Source organism: Dermacentor variabilis, chromosome 4, assembly GCF_050947875.1.
Source record: "Dermacentor variabilis isolate Ectoservices chromosome 4, ASM5094787v1, whole genome shotgun sequence".
NCBI classification, from domain to species: domain Eukaryota; kingdom Metazoa; phylum Arthropoda; class Arachnida; order Ixodida; family Ixodidae; genus Dermacentor; species Dermacentor variabilis.
In genome coordinates, this window is record NC_134571.1 from 18,523,152 (window position 1) to 18,550,894 (window position 27,743).

A 27,743-nucleotide genomic window follows, 5' to 3' on the forward strand; every position below is an offset into this window, starting at 1 on the left:
ATCGGTCAAAAACCCAAGGTAACTTGTCTGTGCAAATGAGTGAGGGGAGGTGGGCGGGGCTACCTTTACTAGTGTAAATGTGAATAATGCCCACCATTCGCCATAAAAACACGCGAACCCGCAACAGAGAAATGAAATAGGGTGTATTTCACAGGTATATACGCCTGTGAGATAGACTTCTCCTTTCCTTGACAGACAAGGAACCACATCAAATGGACTCGCGCAGGAAGGAAACGCAGGAAGAACACTGCCAAAAACAAGTAAACAAGCGAAAGTGTAAAATAAAGATTTCTAGTAGCGTTTCTTTTTAATTAGCTCCGGAGAAATGCAGAGAAATATATATTTGCGGCACAATCACGGTTGTTTTGGATCCCTCGTTTATTGCTCTACGAAGTGCCAAAACCGACTCGTACGTTATTTGGAAAAGTTGCGCAACGATGCGTGGCTGCCAGTCCCGTATACAACGGCGTAGAGCGCAGGACGCTGCGATTCTAGACGTGCTGTGCCTACCGCGGAGGGTTAGCAAAACAGCCACATAAGCATAGCCGACAAGGCGCTATAGACGTCAGGCGGTTAGACTGATAACGGTAGAAGCGTCATTAAAGACACATGGAATCCGTCTCCACTTCTGGCGGTGTTTTCCTTACTTCTTTTTTAAATAAAAAGATGTTCATTCATAAATAGTTTCACAAGCATAGGTTAAACTTGTTAACTTTCGTTTTTCGTTCCTGTTTGGCTGTTGCTTCGGCTCTCTCCCTTATTAGTAGATCGCTTGATTTCTCAACTCCTTGTGACTATTACTTTCAGTTGCTAACTTTGCATGAAAAGTGTTGTAAAATTATGGAAAAACCAGGCGAGGTAATGGTTTACATTCATATTCCTTATGGGTTTAACAGTTATTGCAGGGTTTGATCATGGTCACTGTTTCGCGTGATATTATTTACCACCTTATCTAGCCTATATCGCGAGTATATGGGTCCGAGGATATGCCAGCGTCGCGCCGAGCCGTTACTCAAGGAAATAATGAAGCAAAAAGACAATTTTATTTATTTATTTATTTATTTATTTATTTATTTATTTATTTATTTATTTATTTATTTATTTATGTAAATACCTTCAGGGCACGTGGGCATTACAGAAGGAAGTGGAATGCATAAAAACCAATGTATTACCACAGAAATGTGGCAATACAGAAAACAAAAACAGAAACAGTTAACTATGTTGCATCAAAATGCAGATTACTGAAAATAAACAATAACTTCAATAGATGGCGCTTAGTTATGGGGGGGGGGGGGGGTCTTGCCTGCGCGGAACACTAACAAGACACAAATTCACGGGAAGGGGGAGAGCCACGAAGTGACTTAGTTTGGTGGTCGGACAGGGAACGTCGTTGAAGCCGACATTTAGACAAGGAGGCTTGCCGTCAAAAAAGAATAATAATAATTAGTGGCTTTAACGTGCCAAAACCACTTTCTGATTATGAGGCACGCCGTAGTGGAGGACTTCAGAAATTTCGACCACCTGGGGTTCTTTAACGTGCACCTAAATCTAAGTACACGGATGTTTTCGCCCCCAGCGAAATGCGGCCGCTGTGGCCGGGATTCAATCCCGCGACCTCGTGCTCAGCAGCCCAACACCGTACCCACTAAGCAACCGCGACGGGTCAGGCTTGCCGTCGTCATGGCCAAGAAATCCCCTCTGTAAAGTGGCAAAACACTGCAGTTTACAGAGAACAGCACTAATATACTTACGTGGCCGACTTGTTCGAAGGTCAGAGGATATTGCGATGACACTGAGCGACCACGAGAGAGGTACCGAAGTCCCGCGAAGCCGAACATCTTTGGCGAGAGAACGAATAGTTGGGCGAGACTATACAAAAATGAACAAATATACAGAGTGTCTCTACGAAGACAATGAGTAATATATAATAATGGCCGTTAAAAAAAAAACTGGGGTTTCTTCGGAGACATTCCGTAAGTGGTGGCGACCACGGGGTGACGGGTGAAACGTGGCAATAGGCGCTGATTAACAAAACATATTCATTAAATTTTCAACTTTCATACTCAACAGGCTCATCGTAATGGGGAAATGGAAGCAAACTCTCCATAGAAGCGACATCAAATTTTGTGTCTGGGAAAAGTGAGAGAGAGTAAAACATCTTTATTAATAATATTTGAATGGCGAGAGCAGTGTGGGAGGAGATTACCCGCGGGAACTGTGCCACGACGAATTTCGGCTATCAGAGCGCGCGAGACCGAAATTTGGAGGTTGCAACGAGCGTGATACCACGCCCCTCGCAGCTACGTTCTGCTGACGTCACCCAGCGGCGGGCCGCTAGTACGCTGCGGCTCCGTGCTCCTCGAGAGACGCAAGCACATCACCGTCGTAAACTGCGCAGCCAGCACTTTCGTCGCTGCCCTCCAAATTTTTAGGCGGCAGCACACCAGGAGCTAGCTGTTCGTGGCACGTCTGAGAGCAGTGTAATCGCGGTGCGTAATCTATTAATTTTTTTTTCATATTTCGGAGACCTTCTTAGGACGCGGAAAAAATTGTTGCATAACAAAAAGTTAAAAATTGGAGGACGCTTAAGCTTCGCCTTCAAGAGTGGAACGCGACAGCGTTCCCGTCGACCCGCCAAGGGGTGTAAGACAATGGGCTACGGCGCAGCGACTACGCGCCCCGCATCGGACGCGGTGAGCGTCGAGCAACGCAGCGTTCGGCGCGACAACGAAATGTGCGCCTGAGCAAGCGACGCACGCCTGAGCCTTAGAAACAGCTCGTTTCTAAGGCAACACCGCGTTCACTAGAGGCGCTTTTGTACCGCTTTGAAGCATCGAACTCGTGGCTCAGTGGTAACGTCTCCGTCTCACACTCCGGAGACCCTGGTTCGATTCCCACCCAGCCCATCTTGGAAGTTGCTTTTTATTTATGAAGTGCCTGCCGTGATTTATCGCTCACGGCCAACGCCGCGGACGCCGACGCCGACACCGACACCGACGCCGACGACACCGGCTTTTCTGCGACACGAGCTCCTTAACGCTGTCGCGTTAAAATCTGCTGAATTACGTTTCCTGAAAATTTTGACAACTTTCTTATTGGAAGTATTTCATTATTGTTAACGCTTCCGAAGTTGCTAAATTAATTTGGACTAATGATTCAATGAAACACAATGTTAAAAATAGTGTTGCTTGTTCTATACATTAGCCAGCAACATTAATTCAGTCGCATCCTCATATAAGAGTGCTTCGGCTTATTCTAAAATCTAGGCTAAAGTTAACTTAGATCTTAAGACCCTGTATGCAGTGCCTTCAAAGTTACATTTCCGTTAATTTTACTTGCGACGCTATGCAATCTAGTAAAATGCAGCTTGCACGGATAATTTATGCTTCTTCGTGGACGCACTCCACCCCCCCCCCCCCAATTAGGGCAACAATGTGAAAATAATAAACTAAAATGTCTTCATTAGCATTTGAAAGATTCTTGCGGAACGGGGTAACGCAGCTTGCCGCGTAGTTGTTGTTTTTTCTTTTCGTCGAAGAGATACGATGTGTATGGGGCACACAAATCGTCAAAGGCACTTTCCTTTCCCTTTGCACCCGTCATAATTATGAACGAAAAGAAAATTTAATGTCTATGTGCCAAAAAGTTACTAAATTGATCTTTACGATTTCTTTTCTTTTAAGTGACTTCTTTATAAGCTGTTTCGACCCTCCGCCCCACTCCTTAAAAATCGAGTAACAGGACTTGCCACAGCCGTGAAAGCATGCTCTCTCCGACTATCTTCAGCTGCTTACGTGCATCATCTTGATAGGCCCGAATTTCATCTTGCGCTTTTGTATCGGAATCTCCGGTAGGCTTTTATTCGGGAACAACTAAAAAGAAAATGCAGAATAGATTATAACTATCTATCTATTCTTTTTTGCCAAGGTGAATTAATTAAATTATGAGATTTTACGTGCCAAAACCACTTTCTGATTATGGCATGCCGTAGTGGTGGACTCAGGAAATTTCGACCATCTGGGGTTCTTTAACGTGCCCCTAAATTTAAGTACACGGGGGTTTTGGCATTCCGCCCCCATCGAAATGCGGGCGCCGTGGCCGGGATTCGATTCCGCGACCTCGTGCTCAGCAGCCCAACACCATAGCCACTCAGCAACCACGGCAGGTTTGGCAAGGTGAAGCTCTGACAAACAATACAACGTGTACTCGTGTTAAAGCGACGCGCGCTTGGCTGAAACTTTGCGATGTAGTTGCGTACGATGTATCAGCAGAATGCCCTATCGAAGCATTGACATGCATATCCGTTAATTGACAATTTACGCAAGCACACACTATAAAAATTAATTCAGAGAGACCATCGCGGCAATTTTTGCCTGTTGGTATGGCATAGTGAAGGTTTTGAATAGCGTAAGTGAGTGAGAAGAATATGGGAAAGGACAGAGAGCTAACCTATGTTGGAAGGATGGCGTAACATCACCAAATAGAAGCTTCACTTCTTGGGGTAGCAGGAACTTTAACAAATTATCTACTTTTCTTCTTAAAGACTTATTTTGGCTTTACAAAGCCCATACACAGTAATTGATAAGGGTAGATAAAGGTAGTGTCAATTTCCGTTTATCTATATCATGGCTCATCGACTTTCATATGAGCCGTTTGCTAAAAAGTATACAGACATTTGTTGGCGAAAAGTGCGAGGACTTAAGTATGCAAGCCGTCTATAGCTAATCTACAGCCTATACACTGAAAAGTTATAGATTACCCAAATGAATTTTTCAAGTAACTGGCTTAGGAAACGAAGCTAGCTGGTGCGATATGCACGTATACATTTGAAGGGCCTCTCAGGAGGCCCCACCGATGAAATTTAGATTATACACTAGAAGTTTTCAAACACCGTTCATGAATCGTACCGTCTGTATAGCCCAAGAAGTTTTAAAAAGGGCCAAATTAAAGTCGACAAACATCGCTTTAAGGCATTCGCCGAGTCAAGGTTAGATAACCTCTGTTGCGGATATTGTAGCTAGGTTCTTTGAACGCAACATTTCATTCGATTGCTTGCTTTATTTGTTTCGTCACAGTATAGCGAACAGGAGGCGGAGGGAAAAGCCGTTTAAGTGAGGGCTTGATGAATCCTCTGCCGGCCTTTGTCAACAATTATAGCAGCTGAAAGACAGCACAATATCACAGCACTGTCTTTTCCTTTAGAGTGACACATTGTTTTAAATAAAGATCAAGTGATAAAAGAACACTGAAACCATAACCTACATACAGTTATACAACAAAGAAAACCGCTATAATATTCTATGCGTAGATAATACACTACCTATAGTTTAAACAGGCTTTAGCTCCGACGCGGCCTATTCAAATAGATGTAAAATGCAGAAACGCTTTCTTGAGATAACCCCTGGACCAGTTTTATTGAAATTTGTTGGCTTCGAGAGAAGCAGGTAAATTCTAGTGACTGTTGGAAGCGCAATTTCTATTTAAGTCCTCAATTTTGTTAAAAGAATTTTCAAAAATTCGAAAGTGCGAAAAAGATAAAAGCATGAAGTTTACAAATTAATAGCTCCGTATCAAGAACAGATATCGCGGTTTTGTAAACAGCATCCGTTAGATCATTCAAAGCGGACAAATTCGATATGTCGATTTATATCTTACGTTAATTCGCTACTTTGTGTACAAAGGTTCTGCAAAAGCTGTATTACCATATTACTATTTTTTTTTTAAATTCATGTGTAATATACCAATTTTGCCCGTTTTAGATGTACTGTTAGATGCAATGCACAGAACCGTGATATCATTTTTCATTGCCGAAAGACAGAGTTGTAAACTTAGTTTTCTTAAAATTTGCGATTTTTACCAATTTTTAATAAACAAAATATGACCTCAATCAGAAATTCGAAACCAACAGTCGCTAGATTCTAAGTTTTCTTTTCTTTTAAGTGCAACCAACCTCGTCAAATTCGGTGCAGTGGTTGCCGAGAAAAACGAATTCGCCTTTTACATGTATTTAACTACTATATAACTTATACAACAAAAAGAGCCGCTTTTGTTGCTTGTATCTCCGTTATTATTAAACCCTCTTTAAAGGGACACTAAAGAAGAAAATAAGTTGAGAATTATTAGTAAATCAAGCTTCTACATTATCAGAAAACCAACCTTACGGTGAAAGAAAGTTTGATTAGGCAAAAAAAAAAAAAAGCGGCACAAACGAAAAACGGGTGGCGACGCCGCCTTCACGTTTCTGCGCTCGCCGTAACGTCACTGATTTTGGCGCCGTCTGATCCGGCCGTCTGACCGTCAAAGAAGGCCTACGACATACTATTCTCAAAAGAAGGCAGCTGTGCTGGACGTAGATATTTTCGAGAGCATTTGAGCCGAATACAAAAAAAAATATACATTACTCTGATATGCAAAACGCTGAGGTATCGGTGGGAAATCTAATCTATATATATATATATATATATATATATATATATATATATATATATATATATATATATATATATATATATATATAAACGTTCGGTTCTCATTTTCTCTCCGGGTAATCAACCTGCTACCTCGAAATCAACGAAAATAGGTTTGAAAGGCTGTTTTATCGCTATAAAGAGTGTTATAGTTCTGTTTAGCGCTTTAAACGCTCTAGCCGTAGAACGCTTCCTGGAGGGCGCTTTACAACTTCAAGTGTGTAATCAAGCATTTCCAGCGACGTCCTGGTCTCGGCTATGCAGCTGACCCCACCGGTCGACAGCGGCAAGGAAGCGAAGCGTGACCGCTTGCCTCGGAAATGACGCGACGGACGGCGACGAACAACTCGGTCGGGTCTCCCGCTTCCGTCAGGGGGCCACCGAAGTCGTAGCTCGTCACTTGGGGCCGGTAGAAGAGCGCGCCCTTGTTTTTCTTGGCTGCGACCATGGACGCTTTCAAAGGCGCAGGGAGAAAAGTGAATGTCAATCAATCAATCAATCAATCAATCAATCAATTGTTTATTTACCGTGTCCAGGAACAACCCCATAGTCTGAATGCTGGCGCATGGGTAAAAAAAAATGTTTAAATACAAATAAATGCAGGAAGAAGCACGAAAAAGAAAACGAAAATTATGAATAGCAACAATTTACAATCAACAAAAGCCAAGGTGAATTCGCAACATAATGACGGAGAAAAACACGAACAAGTGGTGATGGTCTTCAAAAATAAATTAATCAAACTATTCTTTAGATTATGTGCCCAGAAAAAAAAAACCGGGAGGTTTTAATACAGGCGCACAGGTAATCTAACGAACAAATAATAATAATAATAATAATAATAATAATAATAATAATAATAATAATAATAATAATAATAATAATAATAATAATAATAATAATAATAATAATAATAATAATAATAATAATAATAAGCTGTGACCAACAAGACAGAAGGGCATATCATATTGACCGCAAAAAAGATGGGGACAGAGGGAGAGAACACATGAACAGCACGGGCGGTAACTTTCAACCCGTGCTGTTTATGAGTTCTCTCCTTCTGTCTCCGTCTTTTTTGCGGTCAATATGATATGCAGTAAATACCAACTAGGCCAAAGTGAAGTTCTTCTGAAGACAGAAGGGAAATGAGAGAACGCAGGCGCTGACTATCAACTGGTAGTTTATTCGCATAGGAAATGCATATTATCACGCGTATATTGTCTTGCTTCTTGACTGTGACCTTCTCTCACTGGATTGTCGCTGTCATCGATTTGTCGCGGACATACATGATAACGTGCAAAAGTATTAACTGATATAGACAACGTCACGCCTGAAGAAGAAAAGAACATAAATACCATTCTTCATGATATGCAGATATATCACGTCGGCTACCTTTATTACGCCTTCCGATGTCACTTTAAAATGTGCTTTCTACCTGTATGTCTTTCCTGTGAATAAACCACTGGTTGAAAATCAGCTCATGGGCGCTTTCGTCTCTCTGCAGTCCGGTAGCTCGCACACTTTCCTTAGTAATATGTTGCTCAACCAACTCGCCTAACTTCGCACTCTCGAGAAGATTTTCCAGTATAACACCATACGATTTTCGCAGTGTACTACATCTTCATGGCCGAGGGCGTAAATAATGTCAGTGCGTGTGAGCTTTGATTGGGAATTTTTTGCCCGGGTGCTTGTTCAGCGCACATTTCCAACAATACCTTGGTTTGGGCGAGTTGGTTCGTCTTGACAGTTTTCATAAAAATGCGCCAAAGACGTAGACGAAAGGAACACATACGTACGCGCCAGTCCAATCGGGTCAGCCCTGTCGTATGTGTTCCTTTCGTGTTCGTCTTTACCGAGTTTTTATGAAAACTGTCAAATTTTAAATTTGTCAAGCTCCTCCTAACCTGCTTAACTGGGCCGATGTGTCCATATTTCAAACCCCGTTTCAGCGAATATTCTATGAAGGTAGAGAAAAGCCACGTGTGCGTTTATAAACATAATTGAAAAGCCAGCGAATCTAGACCCTGCAGATTTGGAAGTCCGCGTGCCCCACGGCACAGGCACACTTTTGTGTGCTAGATAATGAGGCGAGTCTAAAAAGATTTCGAGAATTCAAAAAAATTTTAATAAAGAAATAGATTGGGCACTGAAATTTAAGTCAATGAAGAGAGCCTGCAATTTAGCGTCATGCCGTTACTAACTTATATCGGCAGACATGACTAATAATGGCGCTGCAGATACTTTTGCCTATTAAATTTTCCTGAAACAGGTTACGTATAAACTTTTTCTGTCATGTTAGCTGGCGATGCGACTGCTCGTAATAATAAAATATACGTTGAAAATCCTTCAGCACTTTCGTAGGCGACGTCAAATAAGGAATAGAGCTTCTGCATTACTCATACTCTAGACGTTTACAAAAACATTTGCTGACAACATTACGTAGCAAGCAGGTGAGACAAAAATACAAAGATCAGAACCTATATATATTTTTAACCGTGTAAATATCTATGTATTATCAAGCGACTTTGACTATAATAATCTGCAAAGCCAGCCCTTCTGCCTGGCGTAAGCTCGCCCTTTCGACGTCATACTGAGCCCATGAGTATTATCTAAATTATGCAGTGCTTGCAGGCTGCACTGTCTAACGACAGCAGAACTTTAATTTCGACCGTGATAGTGGTACCTCCAGCGTCCTGCTTTATACAACCTGCCATACTACAACGCCATAATACTACACGTTAGTGCAACATAGTTGGTTTATAATATACATTCTCACCTCCGGCGCTGAACCCGAAAGATGTTCCTCCGTGAAACATGTACCTGAAATCAGAGCCAGTGCGGCGAGCCACAGTGACAATTCGTGCACATGGTTTGCACACAGGTATATAGCATGCACGTGGCGCTGAGCTCGCAGTGAATATGCCTCGCGGAGCTGCTGATGCATTCGGCTAGGTCGCAGTGGCAGTGCATTGGAGGATGCCAGTGGCGCAATCCGATGCACGAGCGACCTTTGTGCGAGTCTATGCTCTCGAAGGCACATCAGCCGAGTTTTTTTCCCCAATTTCCTACTAGTTGAACCAGGAATATTCCCCAAAAATGCCATTAAAAATTACGTGTTTTGTACTCCCTTGCAAAAATGTGAAACAAACAAGAACGCACCCTTAGCTTTCAAAAGGGTGATATCAGGAATCCGCTTAGCCTACTACGGTTGTCATGCTACACAACAATGTTCTTGATCGCACTGAAAGGCGTGGTACGCCAGATGCGAAACGCAAACGCATATAGACCACTGCAAGTTTTTGTCTATGGGCCCCACGTAAACCGCTGAGCGTAAGGAGCCGCACCCTTTGTCTATGATAAGCACGGCGGTGTCAAGTTTAAATAGAATATAGCGCAAAACCGTCCCATTCTGCTGCTTGAAAACAAGATCGAAGGACGACTCGCATTTCTATCAGTGATCGCGCTCCGTGATTGCACTGTTCTTCCTGACGAGTGCAGATATTTAACATTTTGATCACACTCAGATGGCTCAATCGATAGCTTGAGTGAAGGAGCAAGTGGGTAGCGTTTAAATATTGCTCGATACACTGAAGCGCATGCAAAGAAAGTGAAAGAGCGCGTATTCGTGCACACGTAGAACCTGTGATAACGCCGTCGCCGTCTTGCATGCGTTTCTAATGAATTTGTGATTGCGGATAATCGGAGTGATTGTATTTCATGCAAAATAGCATTCTTCTTTTTATTTTTGACACTGTTGTATACAACTACACATGCCAGCAAGCCGAGCACTAAATTCTTCTATGGTCGGCGGATGAGCAAGGTGGCAGCCTTCTCACAAGTTTCAAAAGAATTTGTTCGCGGGCTAGTTGGTACATTAATGTTGAAAAAGGCAGATACAACGCAAATTTTGGAGTCTATGTGAAGCGACACTTTTGTGAAGGTGTTAACGATATGGTACTATAAAATTGTTCATCTTCTTTAGCGCGTTTTGCATGCAGTACAGCGATTATGTAACTGCCCGGCAAGTCAGGAAGACGAGGGAACCCCCACCCACGGGAAACACGGTATCCACGCGACCGCAGATTACACTGGGTGCGGGATCAGCCAGGTTTGCAATTGTATCCCCATTCCGAACCCAACGTCTGAAGAGTGCAAGGCAACGCTGCGGAGCGCGGACTCGCGTGATCTGCACGAGGTGGTAAAGCAGGCCCGGTAAACAGAGTCCGTAGAGGTTCTGGACTGAGCCCCACCCTCCAACCCTTCCTGGAAACGCAGGCTCGAAGCAAGGAGAAGACGACGCAATAGCTTACGTCATATTACGCTTCTATCAATAAACGTTTTATTTTTTCCTCTTCCTCCTACCCAGGCCTGGCCCACGTTAGCCGGCAAAACGCTGACCGAGCAGACGCGCCAGAACTCAGGTGGGGGTGGGGGGGAGGGGGGGAGGTGGGGGGTGAGGGGACACGGAAAGCTTCGTTTTAATAAAGGAATTATGCGCTTGAAGACCTATATTTTTGGCACTGACGATATGTAGGTACTTGTTGTTTCATATCGTAATTTCATGGAGAAGCTAGCCGGTCACTGACACCTATTATTAGATTCGTCGGACGATCCTACCGCTGTCAACCAGATGTAGGAGTCGTCGGACGACCTCGCCGCTGCCACCATTTGAAGGAGTTGAAGGTCGTAGAGAGGAACTCGGTGAACAGGATTTATTTACATTATTTACATCTTAGACAAGACATACATCGACAGTCTAGCGTGACTCCCTAATGGAGCTCGCAAGACTAACATACAGCAAACAGCTTACGAGCACACAGCTCACGAGTACATTTCTAGCATGACAACGAGCACTCAGCTCCCGACGACGAGCACACACTAGCAGCCGACAATCGCTGCTTCTAAGCACTTGGTCCCCCCCCCCCCCCCCCCGTTTGATTCCAAGCGGACGGAAACGTTCGTCCAGTCATCGTTCGACGTCACCGTTCGACGTCACCGAAGATGACCCGCCCTTTTGGAGGAGGCGGGCTCACATACACGTGTTGCACAGGTTTCAGTGCCGCACACACACACAGGCCTAAAGGTCCGGAGCCGACGTCAGAGGTTCTTCGTAGAACTCTGCTCCGTCCCGGGTGGCACGCCGGGTAGCACATTCCTGAGCTGACCCCGCGCCACGTGGCTGCCGGTTATTCGCAGTTCTCTGAAGTGCGCCCCGTCCGGTTGGATTGGAACACGTGCAGTGGGCTGAAATAGCTGGCACGTTGTCACCCGGTACGGCCATTCCTAACAGCTCCTCCACGGCCTGGAAAATCTCGCCTGGCCAGTGCTGGCAACCGCTGGGCAGGAAGAGAATGGCTGGCGAGCAAGACGATGGCTTTGCTCTCTACAACTCCTGCGTACTTGGAATACCTTCAACCATCTCACAACAACTGGCACAGAAGAGTCAACCCGGCAACAGAATACCGCTCAGCGTTCAAACGCCCGGAATTAGCTGTTAACCTACCAGGCTTCTTATCACAATTTCAATGCAAGTCACTCAACTGGGAATCCCAAATTTTGCCCCAAAATTTCGTGCCGCCAAAGCGAGCGTTCACGTTCCTCTTGAGATCGACCAAACCCGACCGTCGCGCTGCACAAGAGCAAAGGTTTACGCATAATTGAACCAAAGGCTCTCAAACACCAATACCCAAACATAACTTAAGCAGCCTAACTTCGCGAACAGCCTTTTCTTATCCTATCACAGTGGCGTACTTATCTCATGTACTGCCGCCACTGAACCGTCTGGCCAACTCGACAGGTGCGTAAATACAATCGCGCTAGCTTTGTGGCCTCTATTCCAAACGCGTACTTGCGACGCTTACTCACATTTGTTCCTTTAATCCACACAGGACAAGTTCCTTAAACAAACAACCAAACTTGCGTAACTTACGCAACACAGAGGAACCTTTGAACAAATGTGTCTTTTACTAACTAGCTCTACGCACGCGTACTAGAGAAGTCAGAATACGGCTGCCCTCGACACACACGAGCAACCCAGTCATAAACCTTCTGCTTCCTTCCGTCCGCACAGGACACACGCTAATGGACCTAAGAGCTCTTCTCAGTGCAAATGATGCACTTACTGAAAACCTACGTGGTTAACCCTAGAAAATAAGAAAACGCTTATAAATAAAAGGTTAACTAAAACACACGCGCGCTACTGTAGGCCTCTCACCGATAACCTTGACATTCAGGTTACTCACACACACACAAAAAAAAGCCTATCTACTTATTAATGAACACCTCGCGATACTACATGTTTACATAAAACTCATCTTTCCAATCTCGGAGCTTCTCAAACGAAAACACAAAGCTCATACCTTACATATTGAAAGAAATTCTTAGTCTCAAATCGCGAAAATTATCCGATGCTCAAAAAATAAAACAACACCTTTCACTTCTACGGAAGCTCCCTTAGCCTCCCGTTGCAAGCATTTACAACTGACTCATACTTTTGAGCCGCACTCGATGTGGTCACTGTTTGAAAGCTATTCTGGCTACCCAGGGACAACAAAAGGGCTGGCTCACTATCAGCTCCTCCAAGACATTACAGTCTCCTGCCAATTTGCGTCCTGGCGCCCCTCTTTCCTCACGAACTCGATTGACCGCGTCACTACTCCCCACCTGGTCTCGTCTTGCCACCTTGCGCTTCTTTGTACTACACGCTGAGCTTCAAAAAGAACGACGGACCGACAAAGAACGTAGCTGCCCCGTGCCCTGTGTCCGCGTCCGTGCAGAACATGCTTCTCGGTCACTTTTTTACCGGTGGCCCGAACGTTTTTTATGCGCCCACGTCGTCAACGACGATCGCACTTTTCTTTTTCTCGCGCCCTGCCCTTTTGGGTCTCTCGCCGTCTTCGGCGGCCCTACATTAGTCACCGTCTTTCGGTCTTTACCCCGCTTCGTTTTACGGCGCTTTCTCTTAGCATTTCCTTTCATGCCGTCTTCTCGCGCCTCGTGCTGGCCGTTACACATTTCGTCGGCCCGGATCGGTCTCTTACCCGCACAGTCTGAGTGATCCTTAACTAAATCATTCCTCTCTTGGCTACCCAGACTGGCGGAGAGCCGCACCGATCCCTGAACAATGCAGTTGTCTTCCCGTGAGCTACGGAGCTCGCAATCCTGAGAATTACCCTCAACTGTATCTGTCCTCTACTGCAACTCAACTGTCCAGCTCGCATTTCACTTCGGCACGCAGATCTGACTCGACATGGGTGCTCGCGTCTGTCAAGTCCGCAGTATTCTGTACCTCGCTAACGACCTCGCTACCATGAGATGCGACGCACACGCGCGGTAACTGTGCCAATTTGTTTGCAGCTGACCTAGCTGTCTCTACAGTCCTCTGTTGGCACAGCACCTCGTCGCTCTCACTCTGGCCTTTAACGGCCTCTGCTGCCACTAAGGCTTCGTTAGCTGCTAGCATTTCGAGTTCACCTATGAATGTGCTGCTACTCTCACAGGTACTACTACTTCTCTCGGCTTTCGACTGAAATCTACTATCTGCTTCTTCCCACTTTCGCTGCTTCCAGCCTACAGATTTTTCAAGCCGCTGTTCTCCTCGTGCGTTTAACTGCTGCAAATCCTGTATCTGTTTCTTCACTGCTGCCATTTCCTTTTCAACCTCCTGCCGTTTTTGCTCACGCTCTTGGCGTTTTCGCTCGCGCTCTTGGCATTCTTGCTTAATTGATTCCTGTTCCTGTCTTTTTCTTAGAATTCGGTTATTTAGGTTTTCGGTTAGTTTCAAATCATTGCTACTTGCGAGAATGGTTTTCCGAATTTCTGCTTCCGTCAAGTCCTTCTCTACGTCTACCTCGAGCTCTTCACACAACCACAACAGGTCAGCTCTCATCAAACACATTAGGACCATGGTCGCTGGACCATGGACCATTAGGACCAGCAGAGCTTTGGCTCTGCTGTCACACAATACTTGCTGCGATACCCACGCAAATCAAAATACAACTAAAATATCCCAGCGAATCAAATCCAAAAACACAGTGAAATTGAAGCCTGGTAAATCTTACAGCCAAAACCAAACGCTTACCCACTGAAGCAGCACCATATCATCAGTCCTTCTCCGCCGTACCCAGTCAGTTGCAAGAGGTGGTCAATCTCAAGTCGCCTCCAACTTGATCAGGATACCGGTCGGTCACAATGTGCCAACGTCCGTCAGCTGCCGTTGCTGCCTCCGAGTCGTAGGCCGATTTAGGAGCCGTAGGCCGATCTCACCGCTGCCATTCAGTTATTAGAGTTGGAGCGGTCGTAGTTGTAGGGAGGACCTTGATGTCATCGACAGTAGCTAGGCGAGCAGGGTTTATTTGCAGTATTTACATTTTGAACAAGACATACATCGACAGTCTAGCGTGACTCCCATATGGAGCCTGCAAGACTAACATACAGCAAACAGCCTACGAGCACACAGCTCACGAGTACATTTCTAGCATGAAAACGAGCACTCATCTCCCGACGACGAGCACACACTAGCAGCCGACAATCGCTGCTTATAAGCACTTGGTCCCCCCCCCCCGTTTGATTCCAAGCGGACGGAAACGTTCGTCCAGTCATCGTTCGACGTCACCGTTCGACGTCACCGAAGATGACCCGCCCTTTTAGAGGAGGCGGGCTCACATACACGTGTTGCACAGGTTTCAGTGCCACACACACACACACACAGGCGTAAAGGTCCGGAGCCGACGTCAGAGGTTCTTCGTAGAATTCTGCTCCGTCCCGGGTGGCACGCCGGGTAGCACATTCCTGAGCTGACCCCGCGCCACGTGGCTGCCGGTTATTCGCAGTTCTCTGAACTGCGCCCCGTCCGGTTGGATTGGAACACGTGCAGCGGGCTGAAATAGCTGGCACGTTGTCACCCCGTACGGCCATTCCTAACACTATGTATAGGGGTATTGTACAGGCGGGGCTACATATTAAGCCAATTCGTTATGCGAGTGTTCTCCTACGTGTGCGCTATTCGACAAGGTGATGGTTGCGCCACGGTCAGCAAAGTTCCAGAGGATTCTCCTAAAAGGCTTCGTTCGCTTACAAGCGAAACTTTTGCAGCGCGAACACTCACAGGTTTACAGAAGCGCCGGCGAGTAGGACTTGGCGAAGCGCACTGGCGACCATGGCAGGGTCCACGTGCCGGTGGGGCATGGCCCAGCGGTCGAACCAGCCGGTATACAGCTCTGAGACGAATAGCGGCCCCCGTTTTTGGTAGAGTCGCTGGGTGGCGAACGCCTCAGATGCATTGGCCGCTGCGAGAATGCGCGCATCCAAAATGAAACGTTGGCACTGCTCAACAGCCACGCCTCAAGCAACATCAGCTAACTTAACCAATAACATTCGCAAGTGTCCACAGCGGACATTCACACCAGCTGTCACTCTATTCTCAAGCGGTCCTATGCCACATCTATGCTACCAGGACAAGCTGCACGAGTAAAAAAAATGGAGGGTGATGAACCTCTAGTCGAAGTCGAGCAAAGACAATGTCTTCCTGAACGAGTTGGGGGCCAGAATGGGACTGCGCACGGCATTCTATCGCGCCACCCTCGCGCGAGGGTAATAGGAGGAGCGCCGGACTGCCTAAATTTTTTTACTGCGATTGGCAGACGCTTTTAAGACTGGTCTATCTCCGGGATCGCCCAACAAAAGAGGCCAGAGACAGACATACCCGATACCGAGAAGCAGGGGCAACTCGGCAAGAAAGAACTTGTAAAAAAGAATGTAACGCTCAGACGCATTATTTACAGTCATAGAGGCTAAAAGAAAGGATGGCTTTTGGTTAAAAATGCAAATTTAAAACACACATCAAAAGAAGCAACTGCGCGACTTCGCGTGATCGTTTTTCCTTCAAGATAATATAAAAGTGTACGTCACCTCAGATTTACTTCGATCTTCTATATACAAAATTTGTTTTAGTCGACAGACGTGAACTGTCCTTGGCGTTACCTGCTACCGAGGTGGTGAGACATTCGTCGTGGTCTTCTTTATTGCGTTTTTAATGTTTTCTTTCTTTCCACCTCCTCCATAACTCTGTAGTGATAGGGATAAATGTTATTCCAAACCACTTGAACTTGGTAGCAACATCACCACGATGCAAGCGTATCTAGAGCGGCAGCATGCGCTTACAAATGAGAAACGTTCGCTAAATCGAAGGAGGTGTTACTGAACGCTCAGGCTTTCAAAAAGTCTTCGGCTCTGTCAAGCACCGAGTACCATACAAGCGAATGCAGCCTATAGTCCACCTTACACACACACACACACACACACACACACACACACACACACACACACACACACACACACACACACACACACACACACACACACACACACACACACACACACACACACACACACACACACACACACACACACACACACACACACACACATATATATATATATATATATATATATATATATATATATATATATATATATATATATATATATATATATACACATATATATATATATAGTCCACCCTTTAAAAACAGGTCGTTCTCACATTTATTTTACCGACCTCGGCACCGTCCCTCCTATGAAGAATTCGCAACCCTAGACACAACTGCTCGGGTAAATATTAGACATGCAGAACTAAGCCACATATATCGGTACCGACTTTCATGTTGCTTTGCTGATAATCCGCTGGTAGTAATTTCTTTCGCACACTCGTTTTCATTTTCAGTGATCACACGTACTAGCTCCGAAAGCGACTGCCGGGTATACTCCTTCTACCCTTCCGCAAGACATGGTGCCCACGCCGACACGGTCCGTGGTGAAAAGAACAGTGTCGCTTCCGAGCTCTTGGCGCATCAAGTCCCGCAGGTGGCGAAGATAGGTGCGGTTACAATTCCTGGACAAGCCGTACTTGTTCTCCACCTGCGGCAATGCACGTATTACCGATCTTTGCCATGGGGATATGTGACGCAGGCGACACTGTCGAATATGGCAATACGACCACAAAGTACAGGACAAGGACAAACGAACACAGAAAAAACGCATACTAAGTGAATAAAGATTGTTAGGTCACACTTTCGAATCTCTTCCTTATCGGCATTTTTTTTAGGAGCAAAAGATCGCTTATTAGCAGAGAAAGCACAGGCCAGATTTCCTGAGTCTGTCGAACAGGCCATCATATAGTCAGCTCTGATTGGTCCAGGGGACTGCAACGACCTCTCTGATTGGCTCAAAATTCCGTCATTGCAGAAATCGACAATTTAGCAGAATCTGAAAATGTCAAGAATAACATCCCTTATTGGCTTTCGCTGCAGTGCATGGATTTGATGAGTCAGAGTAAATTTTCTAGCAACCTGCTGAGCAATGCATCAGCATCAACATAATCATCGAGAACGTACGTTATCTTTTCTTTTTGAAGTGGGCATTAGCGGAGCACAAATGTTTCTTTAGGCTCTGTGATTTAACACAGCATCGCAAAATTCGCCTGTGTGTGTGTCACGTCTTCCTTTCGTCCTTGTCTTTTCACGCACTATAAGCCTCGTACGACACGACGCCACCGGCACGGGGACAACAGAGTGCACTTTTTCGTTAAATAAATAGGCCGTTATTTTGAGCAAGCATCGCTTTTGTCATGACCGTTTGTTACTGCTGGCAACCACGAAAACCGCAGCGATTTATTTATTTATTTACAATACCTTACAGGGCCCAGAGGCCATTGAGTAAGAAGGACGAACAAAGATGTTATAAGAAATGCAAGATATGCAGGTCAAAAAGAGAAAGCATTGCACAGGGCTAGTACTGAAAAGCAGCAACAAACACAAGAGCAAAGTACGCAAAATAATTGAAGTATATAAATACAGCACAAATGTCTGACACATGACTCAAGAAAAAAAATAAAGCAGTGGTTTACAAAACCACAATAGCAATAAAGTGCGATATTTTATACAAGAGAAGGTTTAACGCCACGATGTCACTTGAAAGTATTCGCGCAGCTGATCATGGAATGATTGATGGTTGCATATGGATGCAATATTATCGGGAAGATCATCCCAAAGAACGACGGCACGTGGAAGGGCTGATGAATTGAAGGTTTGTGTTCTTCCGTATATGCGCTTGATGCTGTACTGATTAGGTAAACGGCTCGAGATGCGTGACGGCGCTTCTAGAGGTAACGCAGATTGCCTGGTGCAGTGGCGATATTTATGAAATAAGCATAAAAGAGCGATTGAACGACGAACATGTGATGGTTCAAGAGAGAAATCGAGTTCGATCTGTGTTACACTCGAAAGGGGACTGTAGTTACGTATAATGAAGCCAGTGGCTCTATTTTGTACGTATTCTAGCAAGTTTATTAAGTAGTTTTGATATGGGCACCATATGAATGCTGCATATTCTAGCTGTGGCCGCACAAGTGTTAGATAGGCGAGTTTTCGAACATTGTTAGGGGAATGCGGCAGGTTCCGGCGCAGATATCCCAGTGTCCTTGAAGCTTTCGCACAAATGGTGTTGACATGCGTGGCCCATGAAAGATTATGCATGAGATGAATACCTAAATACTTGCGTGATGATGTCTGAGATAATACTGTGCTATCTATGAGATACGAGAAGTTAGAATAGGTAGGCTTGCGCCCCCCCCCGCCCCCCCTGAAAGAGATAACCTTGCATTTATTCGAGTGAAATGTCATTTGCCGTTTATTACACCAATTGGAAATTAGGTTAAGCTCACGTTGGAGGGCGAGATGATCATCCATGGAATTAATGGAGCGGTAAGTGATGCAGTCATCAGCAAAGAGTCAGACGAGAAGATATGCTAGCGGGCAGGTCGTTAATGTATATGAGAAACAATAAAGGGCCAAGAACGCTGCCTTGAAGTACATCTGAAGTTACCTCACAGAGTGATGAAGTAAACTTGCTAACTGTTGTAAACTGTTGACAGAAAGAAAGAAAGTTACGAATCCATGACAGTGTAAAGGAATCTAGGCAAATAGCAGATAATTTTGAAAACAAACGGGAATGTGCAACGCGGTCAAAAGCTTTAGCAAAATCTAAAAAGATGCAGTCAGTTTGTAGGTTAGCGTCCGTGTTATAATGCAAATCAGTCGTAAATTCGAGCAGTTGAGTATCACAAGAAAATCCTTTTTGGAAGCCGTGCTGTTCAGGAAAAAGGAAGGAATTATGTTCGAGGTGACTGTAAATGTGAGAAGCGATACTGTGTTCGAGTAATTTACAGCAAAAGCATGTCAGTGCAATTGGACGGTAGTTTTCGGTTTAATTTCTGTTTCCGCTTTTAAACACAGGGATGATCTTGGTAATTTTCCAGTCGGTAGGGAACAAGCAAGATGGTAGTGATTGTTGGAAGAGGAGGCAAAGAATTTGACTGGAAATTGATGCAGCGCGCTAGTGCTTTCTCAATATTTTAGAGTTAATGTTGCCAACACCAGCACTTGTAGAAATGTTTAGGTTATCAATGAGTTGAGCGATACCTTCAACGGTGACATCAATAGGGGCCATATATTGTCAATCATGATCAGGTACAACGGGTATGTTGGAATGATCTTACCTTGTGAATACTGATGCAAACTACCTGTTAAATGCATGAGGGCATTCACTATCAGAGAGTGCTAGATGGTCATCATTGGTCAGTGAAATATGATTACTAGCACTGTCGAGAGATATCACACGCCAAAACTTTTTGGGATTGGATTTTAAAAGAGAGGGGAGATCGTGAGAAAAATATTTATCCTTAGAAGCGCGAACAGCAGAACAACAAGACTTTAAGCATACACTGTATTTTTCCCAAGCCGATGGTGTGGACACCAGCTTGGCCTTTTTGTAGAGACGTTTCTTTTTATTTCGCTGACGACGGAGAGCTTTTGTGAACCATGCTTTAGATTTCTCATCTGAGATAGAAATCAAGGGAACATATTTGTATACTAGATTATTGATCCTGCTCTTAAAAAGCACCCAGTTGTGTTCAACAGACCTATCCGAAAAGGAGGGCATGAACGTTTGAATGAAAAAGTCATTAAGCCTATTATTCATTTTATAATCAGCTCTATTATAATCGCGAATTTGCCTGGTTGTAGTACCTTGAAATGCTGATTGGACATTAAGCTCTAAAGAAATAAGCTTATGGTCACTAAAACCACCGAAGTACAGAACTTCGCCAGTCGTTTCAGGTGCATTGCAGAAGACAAGATCCAAAACGTTAGAACCGCGAGTTGGTTGATTTATCACTTGAAAAAAATCTAAAGTCTAAAGTAAGGCTGATAAGCTCCACTGAGGTGCTACACGAGGTTGACAAATTCTGCCAGTCAATGTGTGGGAGGTCAAAGTCACCAACCAGGTAAATGAATTCAGCTGGGTATGTTTGGATGGCAGAAGTAATACTGCCATGAAGTTTAGTAATGAAGGAGAGATCAGAATCTGGCGGTCGGTAGCAGGCGCCAACCAATACCTTGGCCGATGCCGTTGCGCAGGCGGCCCACACTTTTTCCAGAGAAGAATCACTATGTACGTGGTATGATGCAAGTGCTTTCTTGAAGGCGATAAGGACATCGCCACCTCTCTTAACGGAACGATCACGCCTGTTTATGCTATAGTTATATTGGTTAGGGAAAATTTCATCGTCCATTACATCTTTATGAAGCCAGGTTTCTGTCAGTGCCACAATATCGCTGTTATAGTATCATCCAAAAAAGAACACACTTCATTACGTTTAGGAAGCCGGCTTCGGATGTTAGTAAATCATAATGATAGCCGTGGGCTAGAGCTAGATGGCCTATACCGCGTATACTCACCTGAACCATAATTATCGGGCCGCCGTTTCTCACGAACAGATGCTTTATCCGCTTGAAAAGTTCGGTGAGGTAGCGGTCCGCAAATTTGATGTATCCTGGAAGAAATTTGTGCTTCGCGATTAACTACAAAAAGTCACACATACTAGGTATCATAACGAAATGTGCTCGTCGCTTTTAAACTTTAAACAAAGCTTGCTCAGCTTAACGCATAGAACATACTAGTTGAGCATCGCCAATCAAGATGGTAAACCATTGTGCGCGTGACGTCGAGCGGAGACACGAAGGCAGCTGTACTGACACGCAACGGCCACAGGCAAAGGCCACACGCCGCGTGGGTGTCTCCCAGAAACTGCTGTCAAGTTACGGCCGAACCATACCGCGAGGTGCAACAAAGTGACTGATGAGACTGTCCCTTCTGATCCCTCCTCGTCGTCATCAACATCTAGCGACGTCGTTCACGAAGGAAGGCTCAAGCCCTACCACCTTCCTTCGATCAGCAGTATGTAGATGATGCACCAGGACAGTGCTTTTACGGCCGGGAGTCATGATACGGAACAGCCGCAGATAATGACCGCCTTAGCGGGACTGCAGTGAAGATCCCGAAAAATTCGAAGGGATTCCGATTGCATGCTACAGTCTATTGCCATCTTGGTCATGTTTGGACAAAGTGTAAATATGTCTTGTAAGTATCCTTGTACCTGAGTTACAAGTAACATTACACTGACTAAGGTTGAGGAAACTCTGCCCGCCAAAACTCGCCAAAGCCACGAGTTCACAGGAAGATGGAGGTTTGAAGTGATCCAGACAGGGCGAGCAATTACAGGCCAAAACTTGCTTCGTTTGCTCATTTCAACGCACCTCCTTCATAATTGCGACAAACTGTACGCGAGATAAAGCGCGGTTTGTTGCGCCTGGTTCAACGCACCTCTTTGAAAATTAACCAATTATTCGAAAAATAAAACGGCCCACCGGACCCGCGAGGCTCGTGTTGGAACCCGATCAAAAGGTGAACTGATCGGAACGACAGCGCTCCCACTACCAACACACTAACGACAACGCGAAGTTTCCATGGTTTCTATAAAGACGCTTTCCGTTGGCATGCCATCGAAGAAACAAAACATGCACCGCAAGAACTCACTTGTATCCATCGTTCGCAGGCGAATGCCGGAATCTGTCCGTAAAAGCCAGTGCGGAAGGCCACCCTGCAAAAGTTTCGCCACGCTCTAGAAACAACGCCAACGCTATTGTGTGTACCCATTCGCTGCAATGTTTTGTGTAAATATTTCCTCTCTCTTTTCGCGTTGAAATTATTTCTACTCTTTTTAATCGAGGAAACGTTTCGCTTCGGTTTACGCTCGAAACTGGAATTATTGTCGTTTTTGATGTTCACGCCATTTTTCTTGTTCACTAGAGCATCAGAAAACTCCCGAAAGCATGTGAAACGCATCATTATAAGGAGGTTAAATATTCCGTTTCTACAGGCTCGTTTCTGAGCTGATAAAAGAAAGAGCTGTTAGACTGATGGTCTTGTTGGTACTTTAATCCACATCCATCAATTTTGTGTTAAGTTAACACAAGCAATCAAGGCCGGTAGTAAAAAACAACCTTAAGCAGTGCGACGCAAGCTGTCAGGGACGTTGGTTATTCATTTTGATAGTTAGCGTGAGAAAGAAGGGTAGTCAGAAAGAAGTTTTGTTTTGCTCGACTGGTGATAAATTTTTGAGTGCGTGGGCATTATCAAGACGTAAAATTCCTCATTGCTTAGCGCTATGACATTCAGTAAACTCATGGTACGCCGAACATTTCTGGACGCTCAATAGCATTCGAGCTTTAGCAGACAAGCCAGTGAAGTTAGAAGGCCTCCGTAGAGAACCAATACAGAACCATTGGAACACATCCAGCAAATCCTCGCAATTAAAAGCGATCATTAGCTATGGTCCAGTGATCGCAGCTGGGGCGATCGCCTGGCCGAAGCAACAAAGCAGCCAACAGACTCGATGGCGAATTAAATGTGAGAATTATAGAATCGCTGAAACATTTCACTAAACTCATTTGGCGAAAGACATCGATATTATTGGTGTTGACATTCTTTCCGAATATTCCTGTATATTGGTATAGTCGAAACGCCATAAAACCAGAGGCAGGACCACATGTGCGAGAAAGGCCATTGCTAAATTTTGCGAGCAGACGCGCCAACTTCGTCTTCACCTATACTTCTATGTATCCTTGGACAGACAAATCTCCCTGGACGAGAGAGAACTTTGGAAGAAAATAGAGTGACGTTGCCGTGTGCCCACCATGTCTCGCTCGGCGCCGATGTAAGGGCCCGGTCGCAGGATGACCATAAGGCTCAAGTTGTGGGCCATCTCCAGGAAGGCCACGAGATCTCGCTGCCCGTGGAAGTCGAAGCGGCCTTCTTCCGGCTCGTGGCTACTCCACTCGACGAATCTGCGTGTTTTCAGCACGAAAGTATAGCTGTATACGCATGTCTTTTAGAATAATTAAAAAACACAGCCGGGGCACTTTCTCACTTCATTCGCACCCGGTCCTGAGCGTCATGTGAGTGAGCGCCGCAATGGAAATCATGGACGAAGTTTTGCACTTTGCGCCCGACGGGTAATTTAATCGCTAAATACAATAATGGTCAACTTCGCGTTCTTGTGCAATAATGAGCCATATGTGTTCGGGCAACCAGACAACCTTGGTGTATAAAATCAATCCGGGACCAATGCATGCACTGGGACCAATTATTACACCGATGCATGCCGCGAAAACAGCTGAAAATCCAAGACCCGCGTGCGCCCACCTTGCAGGATCCAGCCGATATGCCGACGTCACAAGCGTACCGCTTGCGCATCACACGCATGACCGCGTGCGTCATCGTACTACACATGATCATGATGATGATGACGATGATGATTTATTCGCATCCCCTCGAAACAAGGAGGTTGTAAATAGTCACCTAGCCTTCTTGGTTTATTCAAATATGCTATATATATTTTTCACTCTAGCATTTTTCTATACATATCTTCAATATATTTTTTCTTTCCTCAAAACTTCTCTATCTACCTTGTGCCCCTACCTATGCCTGTAACAGATCCGCTCGTCTTCCCTGCCTTTTCTCCCCAACACTCTAAACGCCTCTTGCTTATCTCGACTGCTGACCAGTTGATGTTTTCGTCAACTTTAAACCCAAGCGCTTCTGGAAGGTGTAGGTTACCTAGGGCTCTTACTCGGTGCATCCCTTCGCATTCCATCAGAATGTACGTGGTGAGTGTTCCCCGTATTTTTGCTGCAGCATACACACACTTCATCTTGGTGCGAACATTGGCTCCGGTATTTTTTGTCCTTAAGCAACCAGCTCGAGCCTCAAATAGCTAGGCACTGCCCTTTGTGTTATATGGTACATATTTTCCCTTCTATTTCTTCCCATTCTTGTAGTTCTCCATGGTCCTTTTTGTTTCTATTCCTGGCACCCTATTCACTGTCTCTCTCTCTCTCTCTTTCTGAGGACTCCTAGTTGTCTATTTACACTTTCAATTACCCTAAACTTGGTTGCCAACTTTCCTGGCCTCTTTCACCGTTCTATGTTCACGCTTTTCAGGTACAGATACTTGTGCGGTTTAGTCGTCCATTAATTTTGATCCATGTTCCCGAGTCTTTCTTCATAATTAATTTTGCTCTGCGCTTCTCTGACTTGAAACGAGGCCCAACCTTTGTCACCCTACACTGCTTCATTTGTGGTTTTGCCGTAGGCTCATAAAGCCAACCGGCCTACCGATCGCCGTCTGGTGGTGCTGCAAGGAAGCCAGTGGCGCGCACGTCACGCCTGCTCCGCTCTGATTGGTTGGCCTATTCGGCAAGGAAACCGTCAACACTTCCTAGGCGTGCTTTGGAATAGCCAGGGCGCAGCACACACACTCACGAAACCCAGCGAGGCCCGCAAAGAAAAGCTTCGTCCTTAAAAAAAAAAAAAATGCAGCACATCCAACGAGTTGGAATCTAGATACAGCGAAGCTTTGTGCTAGTGCATAAAGAGAGGAAATACGAGTTTGTGTTTATTTAATGTCCGCACAAATTAACACCGAAGGCTTTATTCAGACTTGTAGAGATGCAATGGCGCCGCTGCTACCACGGATGCGCGAATGCGAGCGTTCTGGTTCTTTTTTTTTTTTTTTCAAGTGAAGCTTGTATAGGGGGGGGGGGGGGGCTCACTTGGTTTGGCGTCGGTGTTGCTAACGAAAAAAGTCAAGCTGCGCGAAAATAAAAATTGCTTGTCGAGCTGCAGATTCGGAGCACCGACCTCTGGTTTACGAGGCCACCACGATAGAGGCTCATTCACACTAGGCCGACCCGACACCGATTTCGGTCTACCGACTGTCGTCGACAGTGTTTTCCACCTTCGTGTAGGGGCCTCTGTCACGCTGTACCGACGCCGAGTTCTCCGCCGACCATCGGCAGGTTGTCGGCGTGGGTACAGTGTGACAGACGCGTCGACACGAAGGAAAAACGCTGTCGCCGGCAGTATGCAAAGAGAGAGAGAGAGAGAGAGCGTGTATGAGGTTGTCTAGCGCCTCTGTAGCAGCAGGCAAAGCAAGGCAACCTCTGCTGGCAGACGAAACAGCACTGGGGTAGCTATTAGGCGTCTGGAAACGCTAGCGTCATGAGCGCCGCCAGTGGCGTTGCAGTCGTCGTGCCTGAACGCTGAACAAAATGAGACTGGTTGAAACCATAGAGTTTCCTACAAAAATTACTAGAGGGAACTCTGGCGCTAGCGTCTACGGGAGCTGCAACGAGAACGGTTGTCCCAGCATGGGTATTGGCGGCGAGCTCTACCACTGGAAAGGCTGGCGCCACCGTCGGCGTGACGTGACATGAGGGATCACGTGGACACAGCGGCCGCGTCGGCTGCTTCGGAAGCGCCGAAGCTAGCTGAAAACGAAAGTGTAAAGTCCCACGTGCGCCGCAGTTCTGATTAAGTGTTGAGGTTTTGCCGCCTTGGGTGTCTGCTTGACAACATTTGAACCTACTATAATAGGTAGCGGCTGCCTTTGGAGGCGTGCAGCATGGTAAGCTACTGCTCAGTGCCGCAGTGCTGGACGTATGCAACGGAGCCCGGTGTCAGCCTTATTCACACGTAGCCGCAGGGCAAGGAGCTGCGTGAAGCTTGGCTGGCGAAACTTAGAACCGGCAGACACGCATCGGCTAGAACTCAGGCATGCAGCAAGCGCACACGCGAAGAAGATTTCTGCTACGGCGCCGGCACTGCGCGATGTTCGGTGTCGCACTGTGACGCTCGCCCGCTGCCCGTCTAATGTCAGGATGAACTTGTTGATGCTAGATACTGGCAAGTTCACTGGAACGGAAAGGGAGCGGTAAGACGCACATTAAAGAAAGGCATGGCATATGGTCATGTTTGCGTTAAGAATTAATGCACTGGATTACAAAAAAGAAACAGAGGGAAATCGCACGCTGAGAAGACCAATAAACATACAGTTCGACGCAACTTGAGAAATAATATTGAAATGCCCAAGAATCTACAAGACAAAAAAAGATTGAATCGCCGCAACGGAACAACACAGTCGCCGTAGGCATCGAAGTCTCTATAATGAAATTATTTTTGAACAGTTCTGATAGCGTCCACGCAACAATGGTTGCTAGGTACTGTCAAATGCTCATATGCTGCGGCCTAGAGCTCACGGCACGGTGCGAAAACGCGCTCACAGCGAAAGGAAAACATTGTGCGCGGACATGCCGGTAGACGCGTAGTCGGTCGCTGCGAACCCGTGCGATCGCTGGATTGAGGCTCCATTCTGTTATGCCCCATTTGGTTATACAGACAGCCCACTATAACAACATGTTTCACATTGTTTGCTCTCAGCGTTTGGCTACCTTTCACGCAAGAAGCCGGTTCGGGAGACTCCATCGCGGCGACCAGGCGCAGTGGCGTTCACTGTACGTATTCGGTAAAGAGATAGCGTCTGTAAACGATCCTGTGCTTTCAGTTTGCCCAGGATTATTATGTCGACAGTCGAAAACTTCCCTCGTTTTGAGAATACCTACATAAATGTCCAGGAGGGCTGCCGCATGGTGTTTTTATTGAGCGCCGTAAGCGAAACCTATGAGGAGCGCGCCACGTGATCCCTCATACTACGCAAGGGAGGCGCTTCCGACAGATGGCGACTCCGTAACTCCTCGCCTAAAGCCCCTCAATTTTTCAAAAGTAGCGCCATTCTTAGATCTTTCCGCCACCGCGCTCACCCTGGCGCCGCCTCCTCCCCGCTTCCTGTCGCCCCAGCCTCCTCCGCTCCCCCATTGGCCAATCTGTGTCACGTGCAAGCAGGCGCCGCGCTTTTGTATATTTTTTTCTTTCCAGTGCGGAGCAGGCGCCGCGCTTTTGTATATTTTTTCTTTCCAGCGCGCGCCGACCTCCATTGTTGGGCCTGCGCGACGAAAGTACGGCAGGCGGACTGACGGAGTGCGT

The 27,743-nt window shown here is 45.8% G+C and overlaps 1 protein-coding gene across 1 annotated transcript in view; it reads right to left on the reverse strand.

The window, feature by feature from the left end:
* LOC142577843 (beta-galactosidase-like) overlaps positions 1–27,743 on the reverse strand; it is a 59,248-nt gene that overhangs the window by 9,240 nt on the left and 22,265 nt on the right. Inside the window, exons 3-9 of the mRNA XM_075687283.1 lie at positions 23,557–23,707; positions 22,398–22,461; positions 21,260–21,354; positions 17,201–17,381; positions 15,571–15,751; positions 9,241–9,284; positions 6,781–6,920 (exon numbers count right to left, since the gene is read on the reverse strand). Of these exons, the coding sequence (XP_075543398.1) occupies positions 6,781–6,920; positions 9,241–9,284; positions 15,571–15,751; positions 17,201–17,381; positions 21,260–21,354; positions 22,398–22,461; positions 23,557–23,707 (856 nt within the window). The remainder of the gene's footprint in view (positions 1–6,780; positions 6,921–9,240; positions 9,285–15,570; positions 15,752–17,200; positions 17,382–21,259; positions 21,355–22,397; positions 22,462–23,556; positions 23,708–27,743) is intronic.